This window comes from Bradysia coprophila, unplaced genomic scaffold (assembly GCF_014529535.1).
Source record: "Bradysia coprophila strain Holo2 unplaced genomic scaffold, BU_Bcop_v1 contig_151, whole genome shotgun sequence".
NCBI classification, from domain to species: Eukaryota; Metazoa; Arthropoda; class Insecta; order Diptera; family Sciaridae; genus Bradysia; species Bradysia coprophila.
Window position 1 is genome coordinate 9,471,517 of NW_023503423.1, and position 23,887 is coordinate 9,495,403.

At 34.1% G+C, this 23,887-nt stretch overlaps 1 protein-coding gene across 1 annotated transcript; it reads right to left on the reverse strand.

Moving 5' to 3' along the window:
* Positions 1-3,309: 3,309 nt before the first annotated feature.
* Positions 3,310-12,705, reverse strand: LOC119074921 (protein hunchback). The gene is made up of 2 exons (XM_037181312.1): positions 12,358-12,705; positions 3,310-5,377 (listed from the first exon to the last, which is right to left on the reverse strand). Exon 2 carries the CDS (start codon positions 5,348-5,350, stop codon positions 3,806-3,808), a length of 1,545 nt encoding a protein of 514 aa, XP_037037207.1. The 5' UTR covers positions 5,351-5,377; positions 12,358-12,705; the 3' UTR covers positions 3,310-3,805.
* Between the last annotated feature and the right edge of the window lie 11,182 nt (positions 12,706-23,887).

The window sequence follows — 23,887 nt, forward strand, 5'->3', positions numbered from 1 at the left end:
TTCAGACGTGCATTTGTATATGAACCTTGAAACGGCACAGGGGTCGCACGTGTAACATAATAACGTCATCTTAGAACTCATATATGCGACCGTATGGTGTTATGGGTCAAATCGTAATGTAAATGTGGTAGCACTGTCTGAAGTGTTTTAAATACAGAAAAAAATCTATTTTTGGATGTTGTGCAGTAAGGACCTCTGAGATTAATTTTTTTTCTTTGAATATTTTTGGTTCATAACAGGAAGAAGGTTAAAATGCTGCATGCGCTCATTTGCAAAGTCTGGGGTGTCATGTAAGATTTATATCAGATCGTTCGATTTTTTTATATTTTTTTTCGTATGAACATCGGTTTTTGAATGTCGAAACAAACTAGAGGGCTGGATATGACACATAGTTTAATATTTTGTGTTAAAGGTGCTCGAGATCATAAAATTATGAAGTAACAAATGTTTATTATGCTGTTCATTGGTTTTTAATTGCACTGATTTTTGTTTAATGATTTCCTTCTTCTGTTCGGTTGTTGCTCAAGTGGAAGATATGAATTTATAATTCCGAGAAAATGTTTCAATCGAAAGAAGTTTTCTGGATTTGTTTTCGATTTCAGATTAACTCGTCGAGTGATAAGTGAGATGAGTTTTTGTTTCTGCGTGCAACATCTGTTTTTCCTCTGAAGGGAAAAATAAAGGCAAAAAAACAACACCACGATCGAAGAAAGGTATACGTACCATGAAAACAGCATTTGCTAAAAACAATCGATATCATCCCTTAAAAAAATAGTGGTAGTGGGCGTATTAGATGTGATGTAACTACGTGAAATTGATTAATTTTCGTTATTTCGTTTCTGTTTGCTTATAAGACGAAAATATTGAAGTCAATATATTACGGTTTATTGTCAGATATGTTCGCCCATTAATCGATGTTTTATTTTCTCTCGGTTTTTTTTGTTGTTGTTGTTGTTGCTGTTGTGTTTACCACACATACACTTCATACACATGGTCATTTATACAATATTTCGCCAGGTCCATGAAATATTGTTCCAATAATATAAAAAAAAACAACGACGTCGAACGCCTTTCATTTTCAAAAAAAAAGAAAAATTGGAAATTTATTGATTTCACTTCATTCACTAAGATTTGTATACAATTTTTGTTTTGTTTCATGTCACTACCAAAGGAGGAAGAAAAGAAAACACAAATTCTCACTAATTTTACTTTTAATGTTACGGATTTCTTTTTGGATTTTTTTTCTATTTAAAATAAATATTTTTTTAAATTTTTTTTTTGGTTTTAAGATTAAAATAAATTACAAAAAATGGGTTCACGAAAACGTTCATTAAAAAATATAATTTCTATTTTCATTGACAATTATTATTATTAAATATTACCATTTACAGTTTTGGCTTGAGAACTTCTTAACTTAGTATAATATTTTCACTTACACTTGAATTTTGTTCAAATTTAAATATAGAAAGGACCTCGGACAGGACAATATAATATATTTTCATTTTTATTGTTGCAATATTGTTGCATTTTCATTTTTTTTTTGTTTAAATTTATTATTTGGTACACAGTCTTTACGTGGTTTTTATTTTGAGTCCAATCTGTCTCTTTTTAAAATTTATTGACTTGATTTTTTTTTTTTTTGAATTATTGTGTGATCGTTCGTTGAGAATTGCTGCAAGATGATACAGTTATCGTCAATCAAATTTGCGTGACTTTGCTTCAGCTGCTTTATAAGCTGGTCCACTCATACAATTACAATGCTAATGCTTATTAGACCAGGGAATTTTTTAATAAAAAATGTGTCATACGTTTTCTTGAATTTTCCACGATGGGTGGACGCACATTATTTTATCCATTTAATCAAAAAAAAAAGTTCCTACGTTTTACCGAAATATTTTGACCTAAAGTACTAAATTGTCAGTTTGGGAATTATAAGAAGTAGCAATTACAATTTCATGGACGCTATTAGAAACGTTACGTCATTTACTATATATTGCATTGTATGTGCACTATAAAGTGTAAATCGCATGTGAAATCAATAACGTCGATTGTAATGTAATTGTTGAAAATGTAGCTTTTTATATTTCTTCCACCGTAATTACGACAATAAGATTTGCAAGATCCCCATGGCGATTCAGCACTCGTGAGATGATTTTTTTTTTCGAATACTTGGAGTTTAATCCTTTTTGACATTTTATTATGAGCTGTGGTAAATTTGTGGTTACATCAAAATCAAGTCATAAAATTTACTGAATTTGACAATAGAGTTAAATTTAAAAGCTCCGTTGAAAACTGACGGGAATTGAGCTTGGTGACAATTTTTTCCATTTATTCTATTTAATCCGTGAATTCCAGAAGTGCGTCACCATCGACTTTCCCAAATTTTTCCATATTTTCCTAAAAATTATTTTTGGGAAAATTTGAAAAAAAAAAGTTGGAAAATTTCGGAAAACTATTTCTCAAAGATGGTCTCTGGTTTTACCGCCATACAACTCAAGTGCGTTTGACTATGGAATCCGTATGAAGACGTATGAGTAATGATAATGGATCAGTCGAGTATTACCAGCTGAAGCAACGTTAGACCCAAATTTTGTTAACATGAAGTGTATTTCATAGGAATTAAATTAAATTTACTGACAGTGGATGAAACACGACCTTGTAAAGTGAGCCGGGTTGTAATTTATGAGCAGTGGTTCATTTGAATTCAATTTGACTTTTTATAAAAATAACTGCTTCTGCCCTGTTTACGTTACTGTGTCGTGCTTCAGCCTTCTGAAGGAAAAACCAATCATAAACTTTTAAGAATAAATCTTTAACAAACAAATACTTATGAGAGGTGTCTTTTATGGTCAAATGATTTTCCTGAATGTCTTGTAAATTTATACCGATTTCTAAGAGTTTCTTCAGAATTTATAAGGATTTTCTTTAAGCTTTTGTTGGTACAATATTTTCTTTGAACTTGATGATTTTCTCTGAAATAACTCTGATTTTCCAATGGGTTTTCTTGAGTGGCAAACAATTTTTTATATTTATGTGCACCCTCTCGCTTTCACATCCTTCTATGATTTAGATTAATTTCTCTTTTATTTAACACAAAAACGAACGATCACTTTTCACTTCTTATTTTATGAATTATAAACGTAACGCAGATTGGACTATTTTATTGTAAATTTTCAGTTTTCATACAAAAATCCATAAATGTTCAGAAGTGCAAACACAATGTGTGGCTATTTGGATGACTGAGCTGAGTATTAATATCACCGTAATCTCAGAATAATCACAGCATCGCTCAATCAATTGCAATTTTTAATTTAATTTTAAAAAAACATAAAAATTTATTGTCCTAACAAAACTGATAATTCGTCAAATTGACGCACGAAAACTGTACGTATCATCGGCCAATAACCAGTTGTGGAATAGCAAAAAACGATAATCATATCGATACAACTTGTAAGAGTAAATTGCAATTTTTCCGTGTAAACGTAGGTGGGAAGATTCTGTTTCGAAATTCGCCAACTAAACATTTCGAATTCTATTTGTTATCCATCAACAGATACACAAATGAGCCGAGTAAATAAATTGTCTTTTTAAGTAGGAATGTGGTACCATTTACGTACACGATTAAATTTTGTCACTTGTTTCAGTAAGCGGCCAAGTGGTAATTGCTAGTGTCTGTGCGCATTAACCCTAAGTATCTGAGGCTCCTGCCTGGAAGAATTCAAAGTAAGAGCAGAAAATGATTTTTGTTTTAAATAAATTTGATTGCTACGTCTACACGGCTTGCCACTTCATTGTTCAACACATTTTATGAATGTGGATTTCGAGCAATGTGAGTGAAAAAGGACACTCGATCATCGCAAAATTCACCACACATGTTACACTTGAATACATTGTCGTAGCCATGATAGCCCATATGAATTGTGTGCAGTATGGGATCCTTGAATATTATTTCACAATGCTTGCATTCCGAATACTTTTCACTGATTCGCGGTTCACTTGCATCCCGGCTCCGGTTACGTTGATCGTTGTTGTTTTGTTCGTGCATTCGGACATCATCTTCGTGTTCCTCTTCATCGGTGTCATGATCTTTTTCGCTGTAATCGTTATCGTCCATCCGTTCTCTCTCTGTATCACATTGGTCTCCATTTAATTCTTCGATTGAGCTATCGGATTTTGAGTCTTCGTGCTGTGAACTGCTTCGAGCTAATGCCACTTGCCGTTGAGCAGCGAGAATTTGCAAATTGAGGTATGGAAACTTGAGCAGATCGAATGGATACGAAGAATGAAATATATTCTGGAGGTGTTGTTGATAAGGCTGTTGTTCGTGTTGTTGTTGCTGTTGCTGCTGTTGGTACTGTTGCTGCTGCTGATGAAAGAAATGTTGCTGTTGCTGTTGATGATGCTGTTGCTGTTGTTGTAAAAAATTCTGATGAACTGGACTGGTCGGCTTAACCAGTTTGACAGTTTGTTGGACATTGTGTACTGATGCCGACTTCTGTTTCGGCTTTTGGCCAGAACGATTTTTCGGTCCACGTCTCGTTCCGTACACATCAATAATTGGCGACGGGCTCGGTGTACCGTCTGCATTCAGTACCATCGCTGGTTGATGGCTTAATTTACGCAAATGGAGTTTCAGCGAATGGCAATACTTGGTGGCATAATTACAGTCCAAACACCGATACGGATAGGTGTTTGAATGTGATTTCATGTGAGACGTCAACATCGACCGATTCACGCACGTATAGTTGCACTCAGGGCAACGGATCGGTTTCGAACCGTTATGCTTCAAAATGTGATATTCCAAATGGTGTTTGTATTCCGTCACGAACGGGCATTTTGGACACAATAACATCTTCTCCGGCTTTATATGTATTCTGATATGATCCCAAAAGCTCAATTTAGTATCGCCCACGAAATCGCACTGCTTGCATTTGTTCTGTTTGATTCTTCCGTGTGAATTCACTTTTGGCTTTCGAATGTCTTCCTCGAAATCATCGTCAATGGATCGGGAATCGCCACCCGAAACCGAATTCGTATCACCATCTTTCTCGGGCGTTTCGTCCAATGATTTCGGCGACTTTGGTGGCGTTTCATCGGCTGGCGGTGTGTGGCACGGTGACAGTGCCGGAAGTGATCGCATTGAGTTGTGTTCGTTTCGGAAGAAACGGTAAGGCGTCGATGAACTTTGTTGCAGTCCATCGGCATGGGATTGTGCGAATCCGTTTGTGTTCGGAACCATTGCTTTTGGGTAGCCAGGTGGAGTCAGCATATGAGGAAATCCGGCAGGTGGATGAAGACTCTGTGTCTGTCCTTCCACGTTGACCGGTGGTTGTACATCACAATCACGCATTTTGAGTGTGTGTGTGGATTTTGATTTCTGAAAAGAAGATTTTCCTTTCGTTAATTGGACGGCAAATTTTGTTAAAATTTAAAATTATTCTCGAATTCATCGAGGAAAAAAATATATTTTTGTTTCGTGCATTGATCTAGAAATGTAACACGAGACTCACAACCAAAATAAAAAAAGGGTAAATATGTAACCAATCTGATGTACTACAATCACATTGAATGATTATTGAAGTGAAATGAGGGTACTGAGGGGTGACACGTCAAGTCGCATGCCATTTAATAAATGGATTTCCATTTTTTTCCATCTTTAATACTCGCACTCTCCTCATGGCGAGATTTTTTTATGTGAACCTAAATATTTGAAATAAAGTCCTAGCACAGCACACACACATTATGGATGGGGGGATAGATTTTTATGTTTCTTATTGAAAATTTAGGGTGTGAATACGCTTGCGTGCTAAAAATATAATACTCTTTTCGTGGGGTGAGCTTATGTACTCGACTCTTTTATGTATATGGAATAGAATTCATCTAAATGTGTTTTGTAGATACTTTTTTCCCTGTTAAATGGCGCTCATGTTATTTTTATGCGGTGTATAGCGTTAGATCTAAATTGGTATGGAGAAATGTTGTTTTATCGAATATATAAAAAACGAAAATGAAAAAAAAAAAACAACAAAATGGTGACTGATGACACAAAGTAAATAATGGGAGTGTGTAGTATTTAACCATTTGATGGTTCATCCGTTCATCTGTACTGAAAAGAATGGGATCTGGGAAAGGTATTACAAGTAAATTTAGACGAAGAAAGACATCGGCGCGGCGCTAGAAGACCCAAACGAGGGTAGACTAGACCTAGAGTAAGATCAATCAATTTTCAATTAGTCCGCGTAAAGAATCGCTTTAGATAATTTAAGATGAATGACGTAAACTCCAAACATTCCCTTAACCTAGCTCTCAAAGACACAAGTCAAAGGAAGAATATTTCTCTCGTGTAGCCCCTCGGTTTATTTCCAAACATGTACTGATGACAAAATATAACCCAAATCGAAAACCCATTCTTCCAACTTTAGGCTGCTTTAAGCCTAATAAATTTGTGTAATTAATTTAATCAATATGACTCTTTACGACTCTGTCTCAGTTTGTTTGTATTTGGCATTTTTTTATGGTTATGCAAAACGAAAACGCCATCAAAATAATTAGTTTTCCAGACTAACTTCTACACACACCCAGTTATCGTATAACATCATTTCAAAGCAAACAAAAGTTGAACGGACGCGATGGTAAAAATATGTAAATGAAACTCTAATCATGTCACTTTTTTTCAATTTTCCGTGAATTACTCTCGGGAGAAGTAATGGTAAAATGGATACAGTCAGTGAATGAAAGGCAAACCACTCGATTTGAAACTCATTTGCATCTCTATTCTTTCGCATCTGACTCTTTGCCCCTCGACAGTCAGTTGTAGCATATTATGAAGCTCGGGGATCTGTAGAGCTTGTGCAAATTTTGTGTATCTGAGATATCGAAGGCAATTGTTTGATGAACATTTCGGTAACTGGGAAGTCGAGTGGTATGGTCAAATGTATGTAGTGAGAGTAAAATTTATATTCCCAGGTGAAAGTGAAAGTCTCAAAAGTTCGAAAAACGTAGTCTCACGGTCTCAAATCTATTGTCTTGCTTGCGGGTCGAGAATCGTTCTTTTCGTTAAATTTCACGAACTTTCGAACATTACAATACTCGGGATAAGAGTTGATAACTCGAGCTCAAGCTTCGCCTCAGGTCCAACAGAAATCACACGAAAACTCTACTTTTCAACTAATTATCTATCGTCATGTAATAGTATTTTACATGCTTTTGTTTTCTATAGGGTCCAAAAGTGGCTTATTACACACCTAGGGAAAACAAGAAAATTGGTTTAAGTTTCAAAAGCATGTAATAGTATTTTACATGACTAGGGATAAAAAGTTGAAAAGTAGAGTTTTCGTGTGAATTTTGTTGATCCGAGGCGAAGCCGAGGTCAATAAACACACGAAAACGAGACTCTTCACTTTTATCCCGAGTTATGTAATGGATTTTACATGCTGAGGGCGTAAAACATGAAAAGTACGGTTTTCGACGCATGTAATAGCATGTAAAATCCATTACCTAACTCGGGATAAAAGTTGAAAAAACTTGTTTTCGTGTTTATTGACCTCGGATTCGCCTAGGATCAACAAAATTCACACAAAAACTCTACTTTTCAACTTTTTATCACTTGCCATGTAAATAACTAATGTAATAGAATGTAATAGTCATTTACATGCTACATGCGTCGAAAACCGTAACTTTCAAGCATTTCTTTCGACGTCCTAAGCATGTAAAATCCATTACGTAACTCAAGCTAAAAATGAAAAGTCTTGTTTTCGTGTGTTTATTAACCTTGGCTTCGCCTCGGATCAACACGAAAACTCTAATTTTCATCTTTTTATCCCTATTCATGTAAATAACTATTTTGTTTACTAATGAATTTTGATTTGGATACCGCAAGGAAACATAATTTTTATAGCCATCTGTAGCCATCGAAGTGCCATCTAACTTATGTCACATCTTTGAAACAATTCGTCATCCAATTACAACTAGACGACTGGTCGGTCAACCATTAAATTTGATAGAAAAAATACAGTGGACGACGTACATGTGTATAACCATATTCTTTCTTACTACGAATTCTTCACTTTTTTGTAAAAAAAAATCTTTACACGTTGCCGGTTTGCCTCAGTTCACTTCCTTAGAAATGGGTTCGTAATTATCGTAATCGCAATACTTTTTAGAGCTCATTACCATCTGATTTAACAGAAAAAAACGAGTCGAAATGTGTAAAATATTCTTAAATTTTACCGACTTGAACCCCAATTAGTTAAGTCATTTGAAAGGTATAAAACGGGGACAAAAAAACTCGTTCTCATCCATCAACAGCTTCTTGCATATCGAATTTGAATATATATAACTTTTCGTGCATAACAGGGCAGGGGTGAGTGTTGGTGTTTATTGGCCCAACACACAAAATAGCTACAACAAAATTAAACAACATTCAAACATGTCGTGATATGGATTGCTGTCGGTTTCAATTCAATTGCAGTCTACTTTTGGAAGAGGTAGAAGATGAAAACAAAACTTTCAAAAAAAAGGAAACAGTTCGAAAGCATAAAGTGTACAGAAGAAATTTACATAAGACTGGCAAGGCTTAGTGTTATGTGATTGTTATGAAACCTTTCCTTCAGTTTTTGTTACATTTTTTTCGACGGTCATTGAAAAATGTTCTTAATTTTAACGAGAAAAACGGTTAATCCTGTTTATGTTATTTTTTATTACGCCAGCCATAAAAGCATGTTCGCAAAGAAAACATTACTGTAAATTTGGATTTTTTTAAAAACTTTTTTCTTGTTTTTTATTTGTACTCTCTGGTATCTCGTCAGGGAAACAATCCAGTATATAGATTGAACAGACATGTATTGGTCGCCGAAACGAAGAAATGATTCGAGAATGAAGAGACAACTTAACAAATCCTCGACCAATACAACGACCAGCATTCTTCAATTTAACAAATCACCCATTTGTACGAACGTTTCTCTTTTGGTCTTTCGAATCTTCTATAGACTGACAATTCCATTTAACATTTGTTTGTCCTTTTAACCGTTTTTCAACTACCCTTTTTTGGTTAAAGAAAAATTATTTTTATTTGTTTATGACCTGGACTGGGTCACTTATTTGGGTATATTTCAGATAAAATCAATATGAAGAGAAAAGATTCTGGAAATGTTACAATAAAAAAAAACGACACAGCAAATTGTGTATGCAAAATAAGGAAATTTTTGCAAGAATAATGTTGTGAGGCAAGGTTAAGTAATACCTAAGCCGAAATGTGAAACGGACATGAGTGAGAAAGTTTGTTTTTCTCTGTAACAAAATACCGTGACGCTTACTTCATACTTAGGCACTTTTTGAAGTTCAGCAATTTAAGTTGAAAATATTCAAATTTTAGAGAGGTACCTTAGAAGGATGATCAAAGGGATTAATATTTACAATTGGTGTTGTTAATGAACATAACATATATATCTTGCACTCCACGGAAAAACCACAAATGTATAAGGTTCAGACAACGCGTATATCACTTGTTTTGTCCAACCTGAAGTCCTCTTGCAAAAATTATAAATTAAGAATTTATAACAGTAAAACTAAGAATGGCAGATGGGAAAGAAGGGCAAATTTTATTTTTTTTTGTCATAAATTGTAGTTTTTTGCAATTACGACTCTTTGGTGTTATACGAACGGTTGGGCAAAAAGTGTTATACGCGTAGACTGATCCATAAACCATTTAATGTGGCCTCTATAGAGCTCCAAATTTAGGTGAATATCGCGCGCTGTTCTAAATAAATGCCAAATCTAGCCATTCAAATTCTAAAGCATTAGCTACCTTACAGACTTAAAAAAATGGATTGTTTTTTAGAATTCACTGCAGTTTTGTTAGCTTTAACAGCTTCTATAATCCAATTCCTATTCAATAATTATTGCAATTGAGACATTGGTTAATCCCCACTTGCTTACCCTCGACTCTAACTTGACGCTTGTCGCTAATAAATTGTAAAGATAGCCCCGAGGCGGTTACTGATAACGGCAACAAAAAATTGTCAAAAACCAACAGTCACCACTAATTGAAATTTTATTTATAATTTTTTGTTCATGGTCAGCAAAAAAAATAATTGTTTTTGATTTGACTGCAACGTACACGGACAAAGTGAAAACCTGATTTTATAACAAACAAGCAAATGATGTTTAAAAGGTATTTTGTGAAAATAATTTATTAAAAACTTATTAGGTGCCCTTAGGTATACGAATATATATTATGTGCCCATTAGTGGTTCGATCTTTTTCTTTTTTTTTTAATTATTTTTGTATTCGAATTTAATAACTTTGTGTGTTCGTATGTTTAATTACCGCAGAAGGTAATGATTGGTGGCTAGAAATTTGTATTTTGTGAACGGAAAAATACATTTTTTTTGGTAAAAATATTACTTGTAATGTTATTGGAATTTTTGTCTAGTTGTCCAGCTAATAAGAGCTTCGAAACGGTGTCATTAGCCACAATGAGTATGTGCATACGTGATGTGTGTGGACACGTTGCCAATATCATTATGCATATGCAAACGTTGCTGTTTTTTTTTTATTAATACTTTAACCAAAATTTATCGTTTTAAGGTAAGTATAAGAGAATGCGGATCATTCATTACCAAGAAGTATGACGAAATCATTATGAGTCCATGGTCTACGACTTTTAGTAAGAAATTAATTTGTGACTTCGCTTTTTTGCCTAGATGCCATTTCGAAAATCGGTTTAAGAAATTAAATTTTTTTGAACTATCACGAAAAATGGTAATTTTGACCATTGTACCAGTGAGGTGGATATTCGAGGAAGCTTCTTATTTTATGTGGATAAGATACAGTCGGAGGAATATAGATTTCAAGATTTTAAGAGACATCATCGTTTTCATCGTTTTTCTGTATTTTCTCATTTCGCATGTTATTTCAAATGGCAATTGAGAGAATTAGTGAAATGATGATATCTCTAAAAAAAAAACGAAATCTATATTTCTCCGACTTAGGTATGTTTTTGCAACAAATAAGAGGTTTTGCCAAAAATATATAAAAGGAAAATCTAGCAGGGAGGGATGTAAGAGCAAGTGTTTTTTTTTTTATCCGAGTATATTGCTTTCAGTGACCCGATGGTCTAGGATATACTCGGATTTTAATTAATCGACTCAAAATCGAAAAACGTTTCAATGTGTAACTCAACCTCATCTACTTTAGAATCGACAAAATTCTGAATGTTGATGCATCTCTGACAAAATCACCAACACTTTTCACGTCTTACGTTTTACGTGTTTTTGTTCATCAACAAATAAACATATGCGAAATGTGCTAAGTTGCAGTCACTTCGTTTAGCTTTCCATTTGCAATGGAAACAATGGAAAGTGGGAGGAGTTTTCATTGTTTGATCGTAAACGGCGAGCAGCTCGCCGCGAACTAAATGGTGTAAGTGCGTGAATTGCTTCAGAATTTTACCGATTTGTTAAAAAAATGGATTCAGAATGTTCGTAGAAATTTTTTTTTCACATATCAGGGCCTATTATTGGTAAAATTTTGCATCGCAATTATTGAAATTTACCGAAATTTACAGAAAATTTGCCAAATGTATGTTTCGATAAATTCAGTAAATATTCAGACAAATATACAACAGTCATACAACGAGTAACGGGAATAATGACCTTTATGGCTGATGAAATTAAAAAAAGGTTTGAACAGTCAGTGACGAAAGAACGTATATAGACTGATAGCAGAAGAATTCTTTAAATTTCAAAAAACATGTAAAATTTGCGCTTTTTTAGTACAAATTGACGATGTCTAGTCAGCCAAACCGACTACCTATACAGATTTATCCAACGCACTCCAATAACGTTCTTGTGCCTGTTATTAGATCGCGTTGATTTATCTCATTAACTGACAAAAATCACTCAAGGTGTTGACTGCCTTAATTTGTAAAAAAAAAAACTTTGTCAAAAAATTAGGGCAGTTGATCTCACATTATTCGTTCGATATTGTCGTTCAATTTAGTCGTTGAAATTCCGTTCGATATTTTCAATCATCGAAATAAAACAAAACGTACAGTGGACCGTTATGTAGAACAAAAAATAATTACAGATGAACGAGGAACGTTCAACAAAATTATCATATGTCGACAACAACGAGAGTTTGTTTTATAAAATCCTGAAGATGTTCGGTGCATTTTACCAGTTAAAAGTATAAAATTGTAATTTCAGTTTATTGCCTATAATGACAAAAGAACAGAAGTCATTAGTAGCAAAAACCGCAATGCTGTGTACTCAAGCTTGAGTTTGAAACATTTTAAATAAAAATCTGTTTTGAAATTCTAAAAAAAAACAAAGAAATTTTTTATCAAACAAAACTCACCAAATTCTGAATTATAATTCCAAAAAATGTGTGCAATTTTCACCAGATCAACAATTATTATTGTCAATTATTCACACATAAATAGTTCACTATGATATAGCAAGTATCTTTCACTGATTCTATGCCCACAATATGTTCATGATGTCCAACGTATCGTTCTTTTAACCAATAATTTAAAAAAACAAAAAACAAAAATTTATTTGCATACAAACTACGAAAAAAATACTTTATCGTCGAAACAAAAAAACGAACCACAACTTTCACGATACAGATATCATTGAAGACTGTAGGATTTGTTTGAAACTTTTTAATTTCTAGCCTCTTTTTACCACATATACTACCACCACTGTTAAATGTGTTTTTATATACTCTCGCATTGGACTCATACATCGTCATTGTATATGCTCCTTCTTTTTCTTCTTTCACAAACCGAACACATATACATATTTCGTGGGATGATTGCTATATACTGTGTAATATAGGGCCTCAATATACCAACGTGTATTGAAAAAAATCATTGTCAAAGGTCGTTTATTAACAAACATTAAAATAAAATATATATTTTTTTAAATGTTCAATGCAATGATTTTGAATGTGGTAAGTTGTGTCCATGTATGAGTATTGTCACAGAGAGACTATATAATGAGTAGATTTGGAAAAGCTTCGGAAAGCTAGCTACAATTACTAATCGTATGCGTTCTTGTGTTATAGTCAATGATCGCTTGGAAGATTAAGGGTTGAAATTGCCTGCTACTGTTGAGAAAAGAAAAACGAAGAATGTTGCAGAATCAAGGGATTGCGTTATGAAAATTTGTTCGTTGGCACATTTCCAATTTATGAAACTTTGGAAACATTTTCTCTTGTTTCATTTGTACATCCTTGAAAACTGTTTCACAGTTTTTTAACACTGCTCACATACTGTTGTATTTCATTGAAGTGTTCACATTAGAATGCACCCATGATATTGATGGATAGCAAACTTGATTTTACTTAGGGCCATGTTACGGCGATTTACTATCGCACATGTTTACATTGCGCTGTAAGACGCCATAACCTGGCCTATTCTACGATTGTTTTGTTTTACTTATATATATTCTGATTAGAGGATAAACAATGAGAACCACCATCTATGGAAATTATAGCCTATTTTAAGAGAATTAAAAAAATCTTAAATTTTACAAGCGATTTTCGCTACATTCATAGTTTTTGGATTTTCTAAGAATGATTTCGAGTAGATGGACATTATCCAGTTCCTACCAAAATAAAGTTAATCTAGGCCTGTCACTACTACGGCATGTGAGGTATCATTGTAAAGCTACTAAGCTGCCTTAAGGCTCTATCAGGACATCTACAGATCTAAACACACTTTCAGCGATTTTTTAACAATGGTATAAAACATACAGGATATATGAGGAGAGATATTATACATGAACCGAAATGTTTTCATTTGGAAAATGTCTTTTTGTGACCGTTAGTGCATAACTCTCCTCATATATGGTCCTTGTTCAATATCTCCTGTCCCCCTCCTCACACTCACTCTGACAAAAAAACATTTTTCTTCCTGTAGTACCAAAACCGTCACATTCACTCACCAAATTTAGTACCGAAAGAGCAACATTCTCCCCTACTATTTTCTCTCAATTTTCATTCCCGCTTATGTCATTTTCGATCCTATCTTTATTCTTTCCCAAATGTGTCAAGTTGTTGTATGTACGCGAATGTAATGTTTTTAGTGTTTTGTGACAATGCATTCATAAGGATTGCTTTCAGCATTCATACGGACTGCTTTCGGCATTCATTCGGATGTCTTTCGGCATTCCTACAGATTGCTTATTTTTCGACATTTGTGAGAATACATGCACACGGAACGGACTTCTTTAGGCATTCATACGGATTACTTTCGGCATTAATATGGAATGCTTTTGCACCGGTATGTTGTTCAGTTTTGTTGTTATGTTTTGTTCGGAATGTGACTTTGGTACTCCAGGAAGAAAAATAGTATACAAACCACGGATCAAAAAGGTGTGTTTTAGACCCAGGTGGTGAAAACGTCCTTAGTCTCCGCTCCGCTTCGCGTCGCTCCATCCCTGGACGTTTTCACCACCTGGGTCTAAAACACACCTTTTTGATCCTTGGTATGTAACATACTATTCTCAACCTTTAAACCTTCACCACAGGACAATAAAAGAATTAGGGAACAGCGGCTATTAAAAGCTGTTTGGAATCTTAAAACAGCTCTGACGGAGCGTGGTTTCAAAAAATTCCTCGTCATAAAATTCATATTTTTAAACCTGTCACTATTATACTACGTTATCAAGTTTGCAACTTAATTTCCCTTCCACGCCCTGAATACACATTTTTTTAATAAGACCTGGTGTCAAGCTGAGCAGATAACATAATCTTGATCTCAAACAGGTTGAAAGCGGTAATGTTGTGCCATTTTACGTTATTGTTTTAAATCATCTATAGAAATAAGTCGAAAAAAGGGCTGACATAGCCGAAAAAAGACCTTTGAAACGATTTTTTTTATTGTTGCCCGTCAAACCTATTTTATGACTATAAGGAAAGGTATTAAATGTTTCTGAACGCATTTATCTCTAATCCTTTCTATCTGTTCGTGAATTTATTCGGTTTATTTGAATAAGGGAACGTTCAGATGGAGAATGGTAACATTAAAAAGCAATTTGCAAAAATTCCGAATTCGGTTTTTTCCCTTTGTGAAGTGAAGGTAAATTTCGTGCAATAAAAAAACTTTTCTTTAACAAAAACTTTTGGTAATAATAAAACTGCCCATTAATTTTTTTTTAAATGCTCGTCCTCAACCCCTGTATCAATAACGACCCACAGAAAATAATGGACTATATTTATTATAAATGAAATGATTGTCCACCCTCACAATCCCCTTCTGAAATGGCACCCCAATCTCAATAACGAATTATCTGAATGTGTATAAACCATACGAGTACGGTACATAATGGTTATACATTCGGATGGTTTGGTGGACCAGAGTATGAGTTGCCATCTATAACACACGTATCTATATCATGTGCTATACGATTCTTCTACAGCAAAACTACATTACAGCAAAAGATAAATTTTTCGCTTTGGCTAAAAGTTGTAATGAAAAAAAAAAGAGGAAAGGAAGGAAAAAAACGGCACAATCGTGTCTTTTACCATATATACAGAGAACATCGAATAGAAAAATTCTCCCCCAGTGTTTTATTATACTGATCCTAAAAAATAACATCCTGGAAAACAGAAAAAGGGGTTCCCATAGCAACGGCAGTTATTATTGCCCATTTCCAACCGAACCCAATATGGAACGGGGTTTTTGATATGGTTTGGGGACATATTTTTCTGCTGTTCCGTTACACATATATATATATAGAAATGTACACGTAGGGGAGGATTTGCGAGCATAGTACTTTAATCGATTTTTATAAACATAAAAAAGGACATAAAAATCTGCTTTGGTATTGGGATGAATTTTTTTTTTCTGCTTTCTCAGTATTTTTCTTTTTAGCTATTTTCGCAATTGTGAACATAAATGTGGAAATGTTCGTATATTATACAGGCTGTATTATGCTGGCGCCATTTCGTTTTCCCATCGCAGTTTTTTATGTATACGAAATATGAGAATTCATGAAAAATTCATGTCGACTACTAAAAATGTTTTTATATTTGTTTACGAACGGTTTTTCGCAGGGCATATTGAGCACCTCATGTTGGAGACATTCATTAAATGTGCAGAAAATGAAAAGCAGAAACATGAAAGAATAAAATCGGTTTCGGTAATTCTGAACAACAGACAATTTTCATCCCCATCCCTAAAAAAAAATTCTTAGAAAAATACATTGAGTATCAGCAAGTAGTAAAACATTCAGAACTGAATGAATTAAAACAATTCTCAATGATTATATTAAGGGATAAAAACCAGGTTTCAAAAGGTTGTTTTACCTGATTTATCAATTCCTTTAACAAGTACACTTCGCGCGAACTGTAGAGAAAAGATATTTGATAGAAAATCACCTCCACTATATCGTCATTTTACTCCTAATATAATTCAAACGTTAAATCAACTTTACTATCTTCAAAACCACCTTAGCTTTTACATGAATTCATTAAGATGCGAATATAAAACGATTTTCTTATCTTAACATTGTGTTGAATGTATACGCTGTAGCGCGCTAGCCATTTTGAATCCAATCTAAAATTTATATATGCGAACCAATGAAAACATTTTTTAGCTTTAAATAACATAAAACGTAATCATAAAAAACGGAAACCACACCCAACAGAATTGCCTAATACTCGACCATATAATAAAAGCGAGCGGTATGGCTGTACAATGTGTGTATACTATATAGCATAGCATGGTATATTTTATCTTATGTAACCGGTTGCTGTTAATAAAAAACACGTTGCATATAATAGTATATAAGTAGAACGAAATGTTCGTGGTTTTTTGCGCCCCTATTTTTTTTGTGTGCGACAAGATTTGTGGATTCGGTATGTGTAGTGGAGGGATAGAGCTTTATATAACATTTTTTTTTAAGGAAAATGACTTCATTGTTGTCGTTTGGAAATATTTAATTTAAAATGAACAAAAAAAAGAAAGAAAACTTTTTTCGATTGTTGCTTGAAGTTCTTGTTGATCAATTTTCAATTTATGTTGAAAAGTTTCAATCAATTTTCTTCCGTATGCAACCCATGTAGAATATATGCAACAGTAATCGATCGATACGTAATTGTAACTCGACTGTAGATTTCGTATAAAAGACAATTTTAGGATGGCACAAGAATATAGTTTGTGGCTATCGCTTATGGTACGCAAGTGACTTCTTATTTAAAAGACAATTATTAAACTTCCTGAATCGATTATAAATAATTACAACGATTTTGATTTGAATCTTTTTGGAAATCTTTACATCCAATCGCCGATGTCCCAGTAAACGGAAATTTGCAAGAGTTATTGGATCTGCCATTCATCCATGAGACTTTTGAATCGGTTTCAAATACTGACTCTAAGACAAGTGCGAGAATTCTAGCAGGGAATCAGTTGCTTGGTTACAAGCGCTTCCATCGCCACATTAGGTGACATTACTGGATTTGGACTCATTGAGAATTATTGCCGGTATCCCACTTGGATCACACATATGCCAACCGTACACTTGTATATGTGGATACCCTGTGGATTCATGTGACACATACGGGTTGTCTTGCATCAAAAAGAAGGGAACGTTTTTCGAACACATCCTCTTAAACGATCTAATTTTGAAAGTCTTGGTAACAGCATGTTTTCCTTCTATTTTGGAACCGCCAGGTTTGATCCGTAAAGACAATAAACGACCGGATGGAATGAGAATCACATCTTGGATGAACGGAAAGAGTTTGGTATGGGATGCGACATGTGTCGAGACCATTGCTCTCAGTTATATAGATATGTCATCGAAAAACGCTGGTGCAGCAGCCAACTTTGCTTGTTCAAAGTAGGAACATTTATATAAGGAAATTATGAAGAACTACCATGTTTTACCATTTGCTGTAGAAACTTTCGGCACTTTCCAGTGAACCAGCAAAGTCATTTTTTAACTAATTATAATTATAATTTAACTTTTTAATTTTTTTCCAATTCTAAATATGGAACTGTTCACGCAAAATCTTTTTTCGTTCAAAAGATAAGATTGGCAATTCAACGTGGAAACGTCGCAGCAATTACAGGAACGATTCCTCAAAATTCTAAAATCAATGAAATTTTTTATTTACGCGGCCAAGAGATAAACTCCTCATGATCACCGATTGTACAAGTCTATCATTGTAAATAGAGGCATTTGGTCATTATTAAGGAAGGAAAGTTAAGGGTACCGAGGATACCGAAATTCTAATGGTGTGGTGACTGGCCTATCCAGTTGTATCAAAGTGAGTTTCCGAATGTTGCGTGTTGCTGAAAGTTTGGTCCATTGTACATTAAAACTTTAAAACGATACTATAGATTCAGAGACGTCACTAAAAGCCGTTTCACGATCAATACCAAGTTCAGCCTGGACCACCGGCTTGACGTGAATTCCGAACTACGCCTCGAAGTATGCAAATACTCTCAAAGAAAATAAAGATTTCTTAATTGATATCTCGCCTAAATGTGGGCTAGACAAATTCAATCAGCCTATTTTCTGGATTTTTTTTAAATAATTGCGAGTTTTCAAAAACTTTGGTAATTTCTGAGGATTTTTAAGAATTTCAGGAACTTCAAGAGTATATAGAAGAGAAACGGGCAAGGTAGGTTTAGTCCCAAAAACACCGAGAATTCTTAAAATCCTTGAATTTTTTGATTTTTTTTTAATTTTTGAGATTTTTGAAAATTTTTGACTTTTTTGAAATTTTTTGAAGATTTTGTCAATTTTTGAATTTCTTTAAATTTTCACAAATTTTTGAATTTTGAGTAGTTGCAAGAATTTAAAGGTTTTAAATTCATCAAATGCTTCAAAATTCTCAAAATTATTAATTTGCAAATTTTCATGAATTTCGAGAATTTTCCAGAATAAATTTCACGAAAATGTACCCTGCTTCAACGACGAGCTCCTGCTCTCACCATACTTATATAACGACGAATCTACAAAATTTCCAAACTTTTTTTCTACAATTAAATTCCGCATGTGCTCATAAATTATAACAAGCGTAACGTATATATATATATTCCGTTTAACGTCAATGCTGCTACATAAGTTCTTATACCAAGACACAATCAATATCCACATTCATATATCATACAATGAACATAAGATTTATTTTACGTAATCTTTTTTTATTGTGTGTGCAACAAAAATAATTTATATCTAAAAACTGACCATTGTAGCACGACCATGGCCAAATACAAAATATATCCAACATTCCCCTTTGATGAGAACTATAGCCCTTCGCCCTTTGAACCACACACCAATCAAATAAAATCAATTTAACAACTATCGACTGTCTACCCGAATTTCCATCGCTCACGGGGCTACACTCAATCACCGAAATTGTTTCTTTTGCCATATTTTCAACGAAAAAATTAGTTATCAACGAATCAACGAATCACCTTATCAGAGACAACATTTCGCCAGGTTCACGTATTCGATAGCTCTTTGGTCCTATATTCGTGTTTCAACTAACTGAATTATGTGTCTAACCTTCTCAGTCCGATGGACCAGCATTAGTTAGGAATTACAAAAAATGTCGTGAAAGGTTTAATCTTTTCGGGTTGCGTGAAAAAACGTTTTTTTATGAACTTCATTGACCATGGTCCATGTGGTCTCCATGTTGACAAAGGTCTCAACCATCATCTGTCCACATGGGATGGGCTATTTTTGGAAAAAGTTTTCCATAATTTTCCATTTTTTTTTCTTTTTTGTTAATTTATGAAGTTGTTCAATCCCCATGCGATATACACGATATGCCATTAGTAACGCATTTGGAATCCACATTGTGGATTGAATAAGGGGAATTGGATTGTAATTGTAACTTCTTATTTTTCATCGGCTGTAAATTTAGCAAAGATTTTTTTGGAAAAAATTCGGAAAAATGCGGGAAAATATTTTTCTAAAAGAAGTCCTTACCTGTCCTAACGTATTTTTGGTAATTTAATTCCTTAAAGTTCTTCGAAATTCCTAAAAATCCTTTAAATTTTTTTTTTAATTTCAACAAATTTTACTGAATGAAATTAATAAAAATATGCTCTGCAATCTACACATGTCCAAAACCTCGCACTCTATTTAAATTCGAAGAAAATCAGAATTCGCCAATTCAGTCTGCACCGCACAATTCTCATGCAATCACATCCAAATGTCCTGGATACAATTTTTGTTATTAATAAAGTATTTTGCGTGAATGCAGACGTTGATTGAAATTTTTAACCGTATACTGTGTGAAAGGAGATTTTTTTTTCAGTTCCATGTTATTTATGACCTTTAAAATTATAATAATGGGTGCTCCCAATCGATACACATTAAACTATTGTTGACATTTGACCGTTGGTCACATATAAGGTTTACGGAAAGAAAGGAACAGAGAGAGAGAAAAAAAGTCACCCTGACCGGCGACACCTATTCTATTGTCTGAATTTGACCCGCATCTGTCACGAAGGGCGATTTTATTTTGGTAACAAACATTTTCATCGAATGATGGTAAATAACAATAAATTATCGAAAAATTCATTATATTGTTGCTATTATGCTGTACGCCGCTTTGGTCATATAACGATTGCAACGTTCATACAATATTCGATACGGATTTTCTTTAAATGAAATGCTAATCTCCTCCGTTATATCATTGGATGGCCGATGCATTTATATAAATTTTCGGTCGAAAATAAAATGCTCTCAATTTCCATTATTCAATGAAAAATAACATTTTTCATTCCATTTCAAATTAAAAGTAACGCATTCTCGAATTCGCATTGTAAAAATTGTTCGATTTCCAAAAATTCGTACACAATACACACTACGTACAATAGACAAAATTGTTCATGATTGGGTTCGGTATAAGATAAGTTGAGATTTCGGTTCCGAATCCCTTCATAGTTAAAAAAGCGGGAAAAATGTCTTCGGGTCATTTGTGAAAGGTAATATTTCGCCTCGGGAAATGTGTTATTACCTCAATGGTAAAGGTTCAGAACAGGTCATGCAAGTTCAGGTCATGCAAAATCAACTCAATCGTTTATAGATGATCGCGTAGACAATAGATCGAATTTAGCATGAGATTTAGTTAACCGCTACAGCTTTCCATTGAACATTATACGGTTCTGTGTCGTCAACGTATTTAAGGTTTAATTACAAATTATACGAAATATCGCTGTAAAGAAAATTGAAGAAATATATTTATAGTCGAATCATCTGACAATGTGTGACGCACCTAATGAAATGGTAACTTATTTTTAATAATCAATTTTTTTGAATCAATTGTTTACACTATCTTCATAATCCGCCATTTGTGACGTGTCAAAGCTGTGGGCATCACCTTCGCCGATATCAGTTCTTTTGTAAGTGGACAAGGAGACTTGCGTCACTCTTCCACTGTAAGCGGTTTTTTGTGCGATCTATTTATTCTGCATAATCGGACTGGGCTTCAAACAGAAAACATTTGGAAAAACTTTTTCTTCCATTTCATCACTTCAGTCCATTTTCAAGTATATAGCGAGTAGCCGTTCTTTGTAGACAATACGACCGTTCAATTGAACTAATTAATTGAATAAATAGGTAATCGCCAAAATTAAGTAATCATTAAAGGTTAGACTGATGTTGACCTTTATAAGACATCCCTGTCCATCATGTAGTTGAAGGTCGCAGTTCGCATAGAGCACACAATTTGATACTTCCATATGATGAAGGTAATTTTACGTAAAGTAAGAGTTATTGAAGAATGTAACTTGTAACTTTTGAAATATAGTAGAATAGTATTTTTCGCTATGAGTGATAAAAAGTGGAATTTTATAGAACTAATCGTAACAAGACGAATGACGACTAGTACTGAAAGATCCATTTCAAGAGTAAACATGCTTTCAGGTGTCAAAAATAAATTTCCACCTTCATGGTCGTTCTTTTCATCGAATTTCGTGAACTTTCGACCTCCTGAGCATGTACTATTACAGTGTTGTGTACGGTACAAATAAATCATGCATGCTACTCATTGAGTCATACAATTTTGTTCCATCCATTACAACGTTTTAAAAAATTGGACTGATGAGAAACTCGTTAAGACGATCTTATCTTTCTCGATGACTTCTAAGCCTACCCTACGTTAATTAGCTTATCTAAAGTGCCATAATTACCATACACGCCCAGTCAAAATTACAGTCTGGCTTCATATTTATGGTCTTGTGCTCAGAAACAAACAAGCATTGTAATCTGTAAAATATAGAGAAATGATGGAAGGGTGTGAGGAAAAAACAGGTAATACTGATTGTCGTCTTGACTATATTACCAGTGCCGGACTGGCCCTATGGGCGTTTGGGCGATTCCCGAAGGGCCTTTTGATTTTTGTATGGATAAATGACGACGAATGGCTTTTTGAAAAATTTCTCCATACAACGCCCGAAGGGCTTTTTTGAGCCAGTCCGGCACTGTATATTACTTTATATTACACACAACGGTTACAAACACCAAATTGCAGCAAAAATATCCAAAAGCAGATACGGTTGTGACGAATATGATAATGGAACGTACGCCAACGTAGGCATTTTTACATGCAAATATTTTTCTTTAAACCAATCAAAAAACCGAAATGTTTCTAACGGTTCGCCTGGTTCGCATACGAAACGAAATTCCAATGTAACGTAATTGAAAAATAAAAATTGATAAATAATCTCAATTTCTTTTCAGAACTAAGCGATTTTGCGTGTAAATGTTCAGTTCAAGGCATCATAATGTAATTTTGATGAGTTTTCGGACGAATTCGCAAAACTATTATATGAGTTTATGCTGAATAATATGCACCGGAACAGCACACATTTTCAAATCCAATTTTATGAACAACATTCGCAATTATGTGATTGTGATTCACTTGAAATTAACAACTGATGAGTCTCTTCTACCATTTGATCATACATATTTAAAATGAATGACGTTGTTAGGACGACGTTTTTCTGACCCACCCATCCCACAAAAATGTTCAGACCTTCACATAGAAATCCCTCATCCGCTCAAAGAGCGACATAATTTATAAATCCTCCTTACTCGCCTTTCGTAATACTGAAAAACGTGTTTTGATCGTTTCTGCGTCTTATATGGTACTTGTTACCTGCGTAATTACTTTGATTGTTGTTTTGAGGATGGGATTATTACTTGTTATCTTTGGCGTGCACCCCTCGAAACAACACATTTTCGAACAAAGTTCGTTATTTACCTACTGTATACAAGTTTAGGTAAATTTTGTTTTATTTCACGGATGAAAAGCTTTATCGCACGTATTTGTATACCTAAAATATATCGATCTGTGGAGAACTGATGACAATTGCTTCTCGTCCGATTACCAATAGTTCTTTACGCAAAAAAGTGAATCATTGGATGTACATTGTAGTTGTAAGTATGTTACCAACGCACTTCAAGCAAAAGTGGTACTCTAAGTAGGGAACTGAAACTTGACAGTGCTCCATACAAAATTTTACACTGTAAAAAGAGTGGAAATAAAATTTCATACAAAATGGTACTCTATTTGTCAGATGTCAATCGAAGCACTTTTGCTTGGAGTGCGTTGATATTACGTGTGAAACAAACATTTTACTTCTGATAAGTAGTTTGTACATCTTACACGTAGATTTTTACGTGTAACATTTACAATTTACGGATAAGTGAAGCATTAGTCTCTTTATTTCACTCATCGAATTGACAAAATAACAGCCTAGCTCCAGTATGCTTCTTCGTTGGTGAAGTGAAGATAAGACCAAATGGCACACTCATCCGTAAATTATATATGTTACGCCTAAAATTCTATGTGTTAGATGTACAAAGTACGTAGCAGAAGTAAAATGTGTGTTTCATACGTACAATGCCAACGTCTC

What these genes read in the sequence shown, in the direction of transcription:
- LOC119074921 (XM_037181312.1), bottom strand. Translation starts at nt 5,350, where the DNA reads ATGCGTGATTGTGATGTACAACCACCGGTCAACGTGGAAGGACAGACA.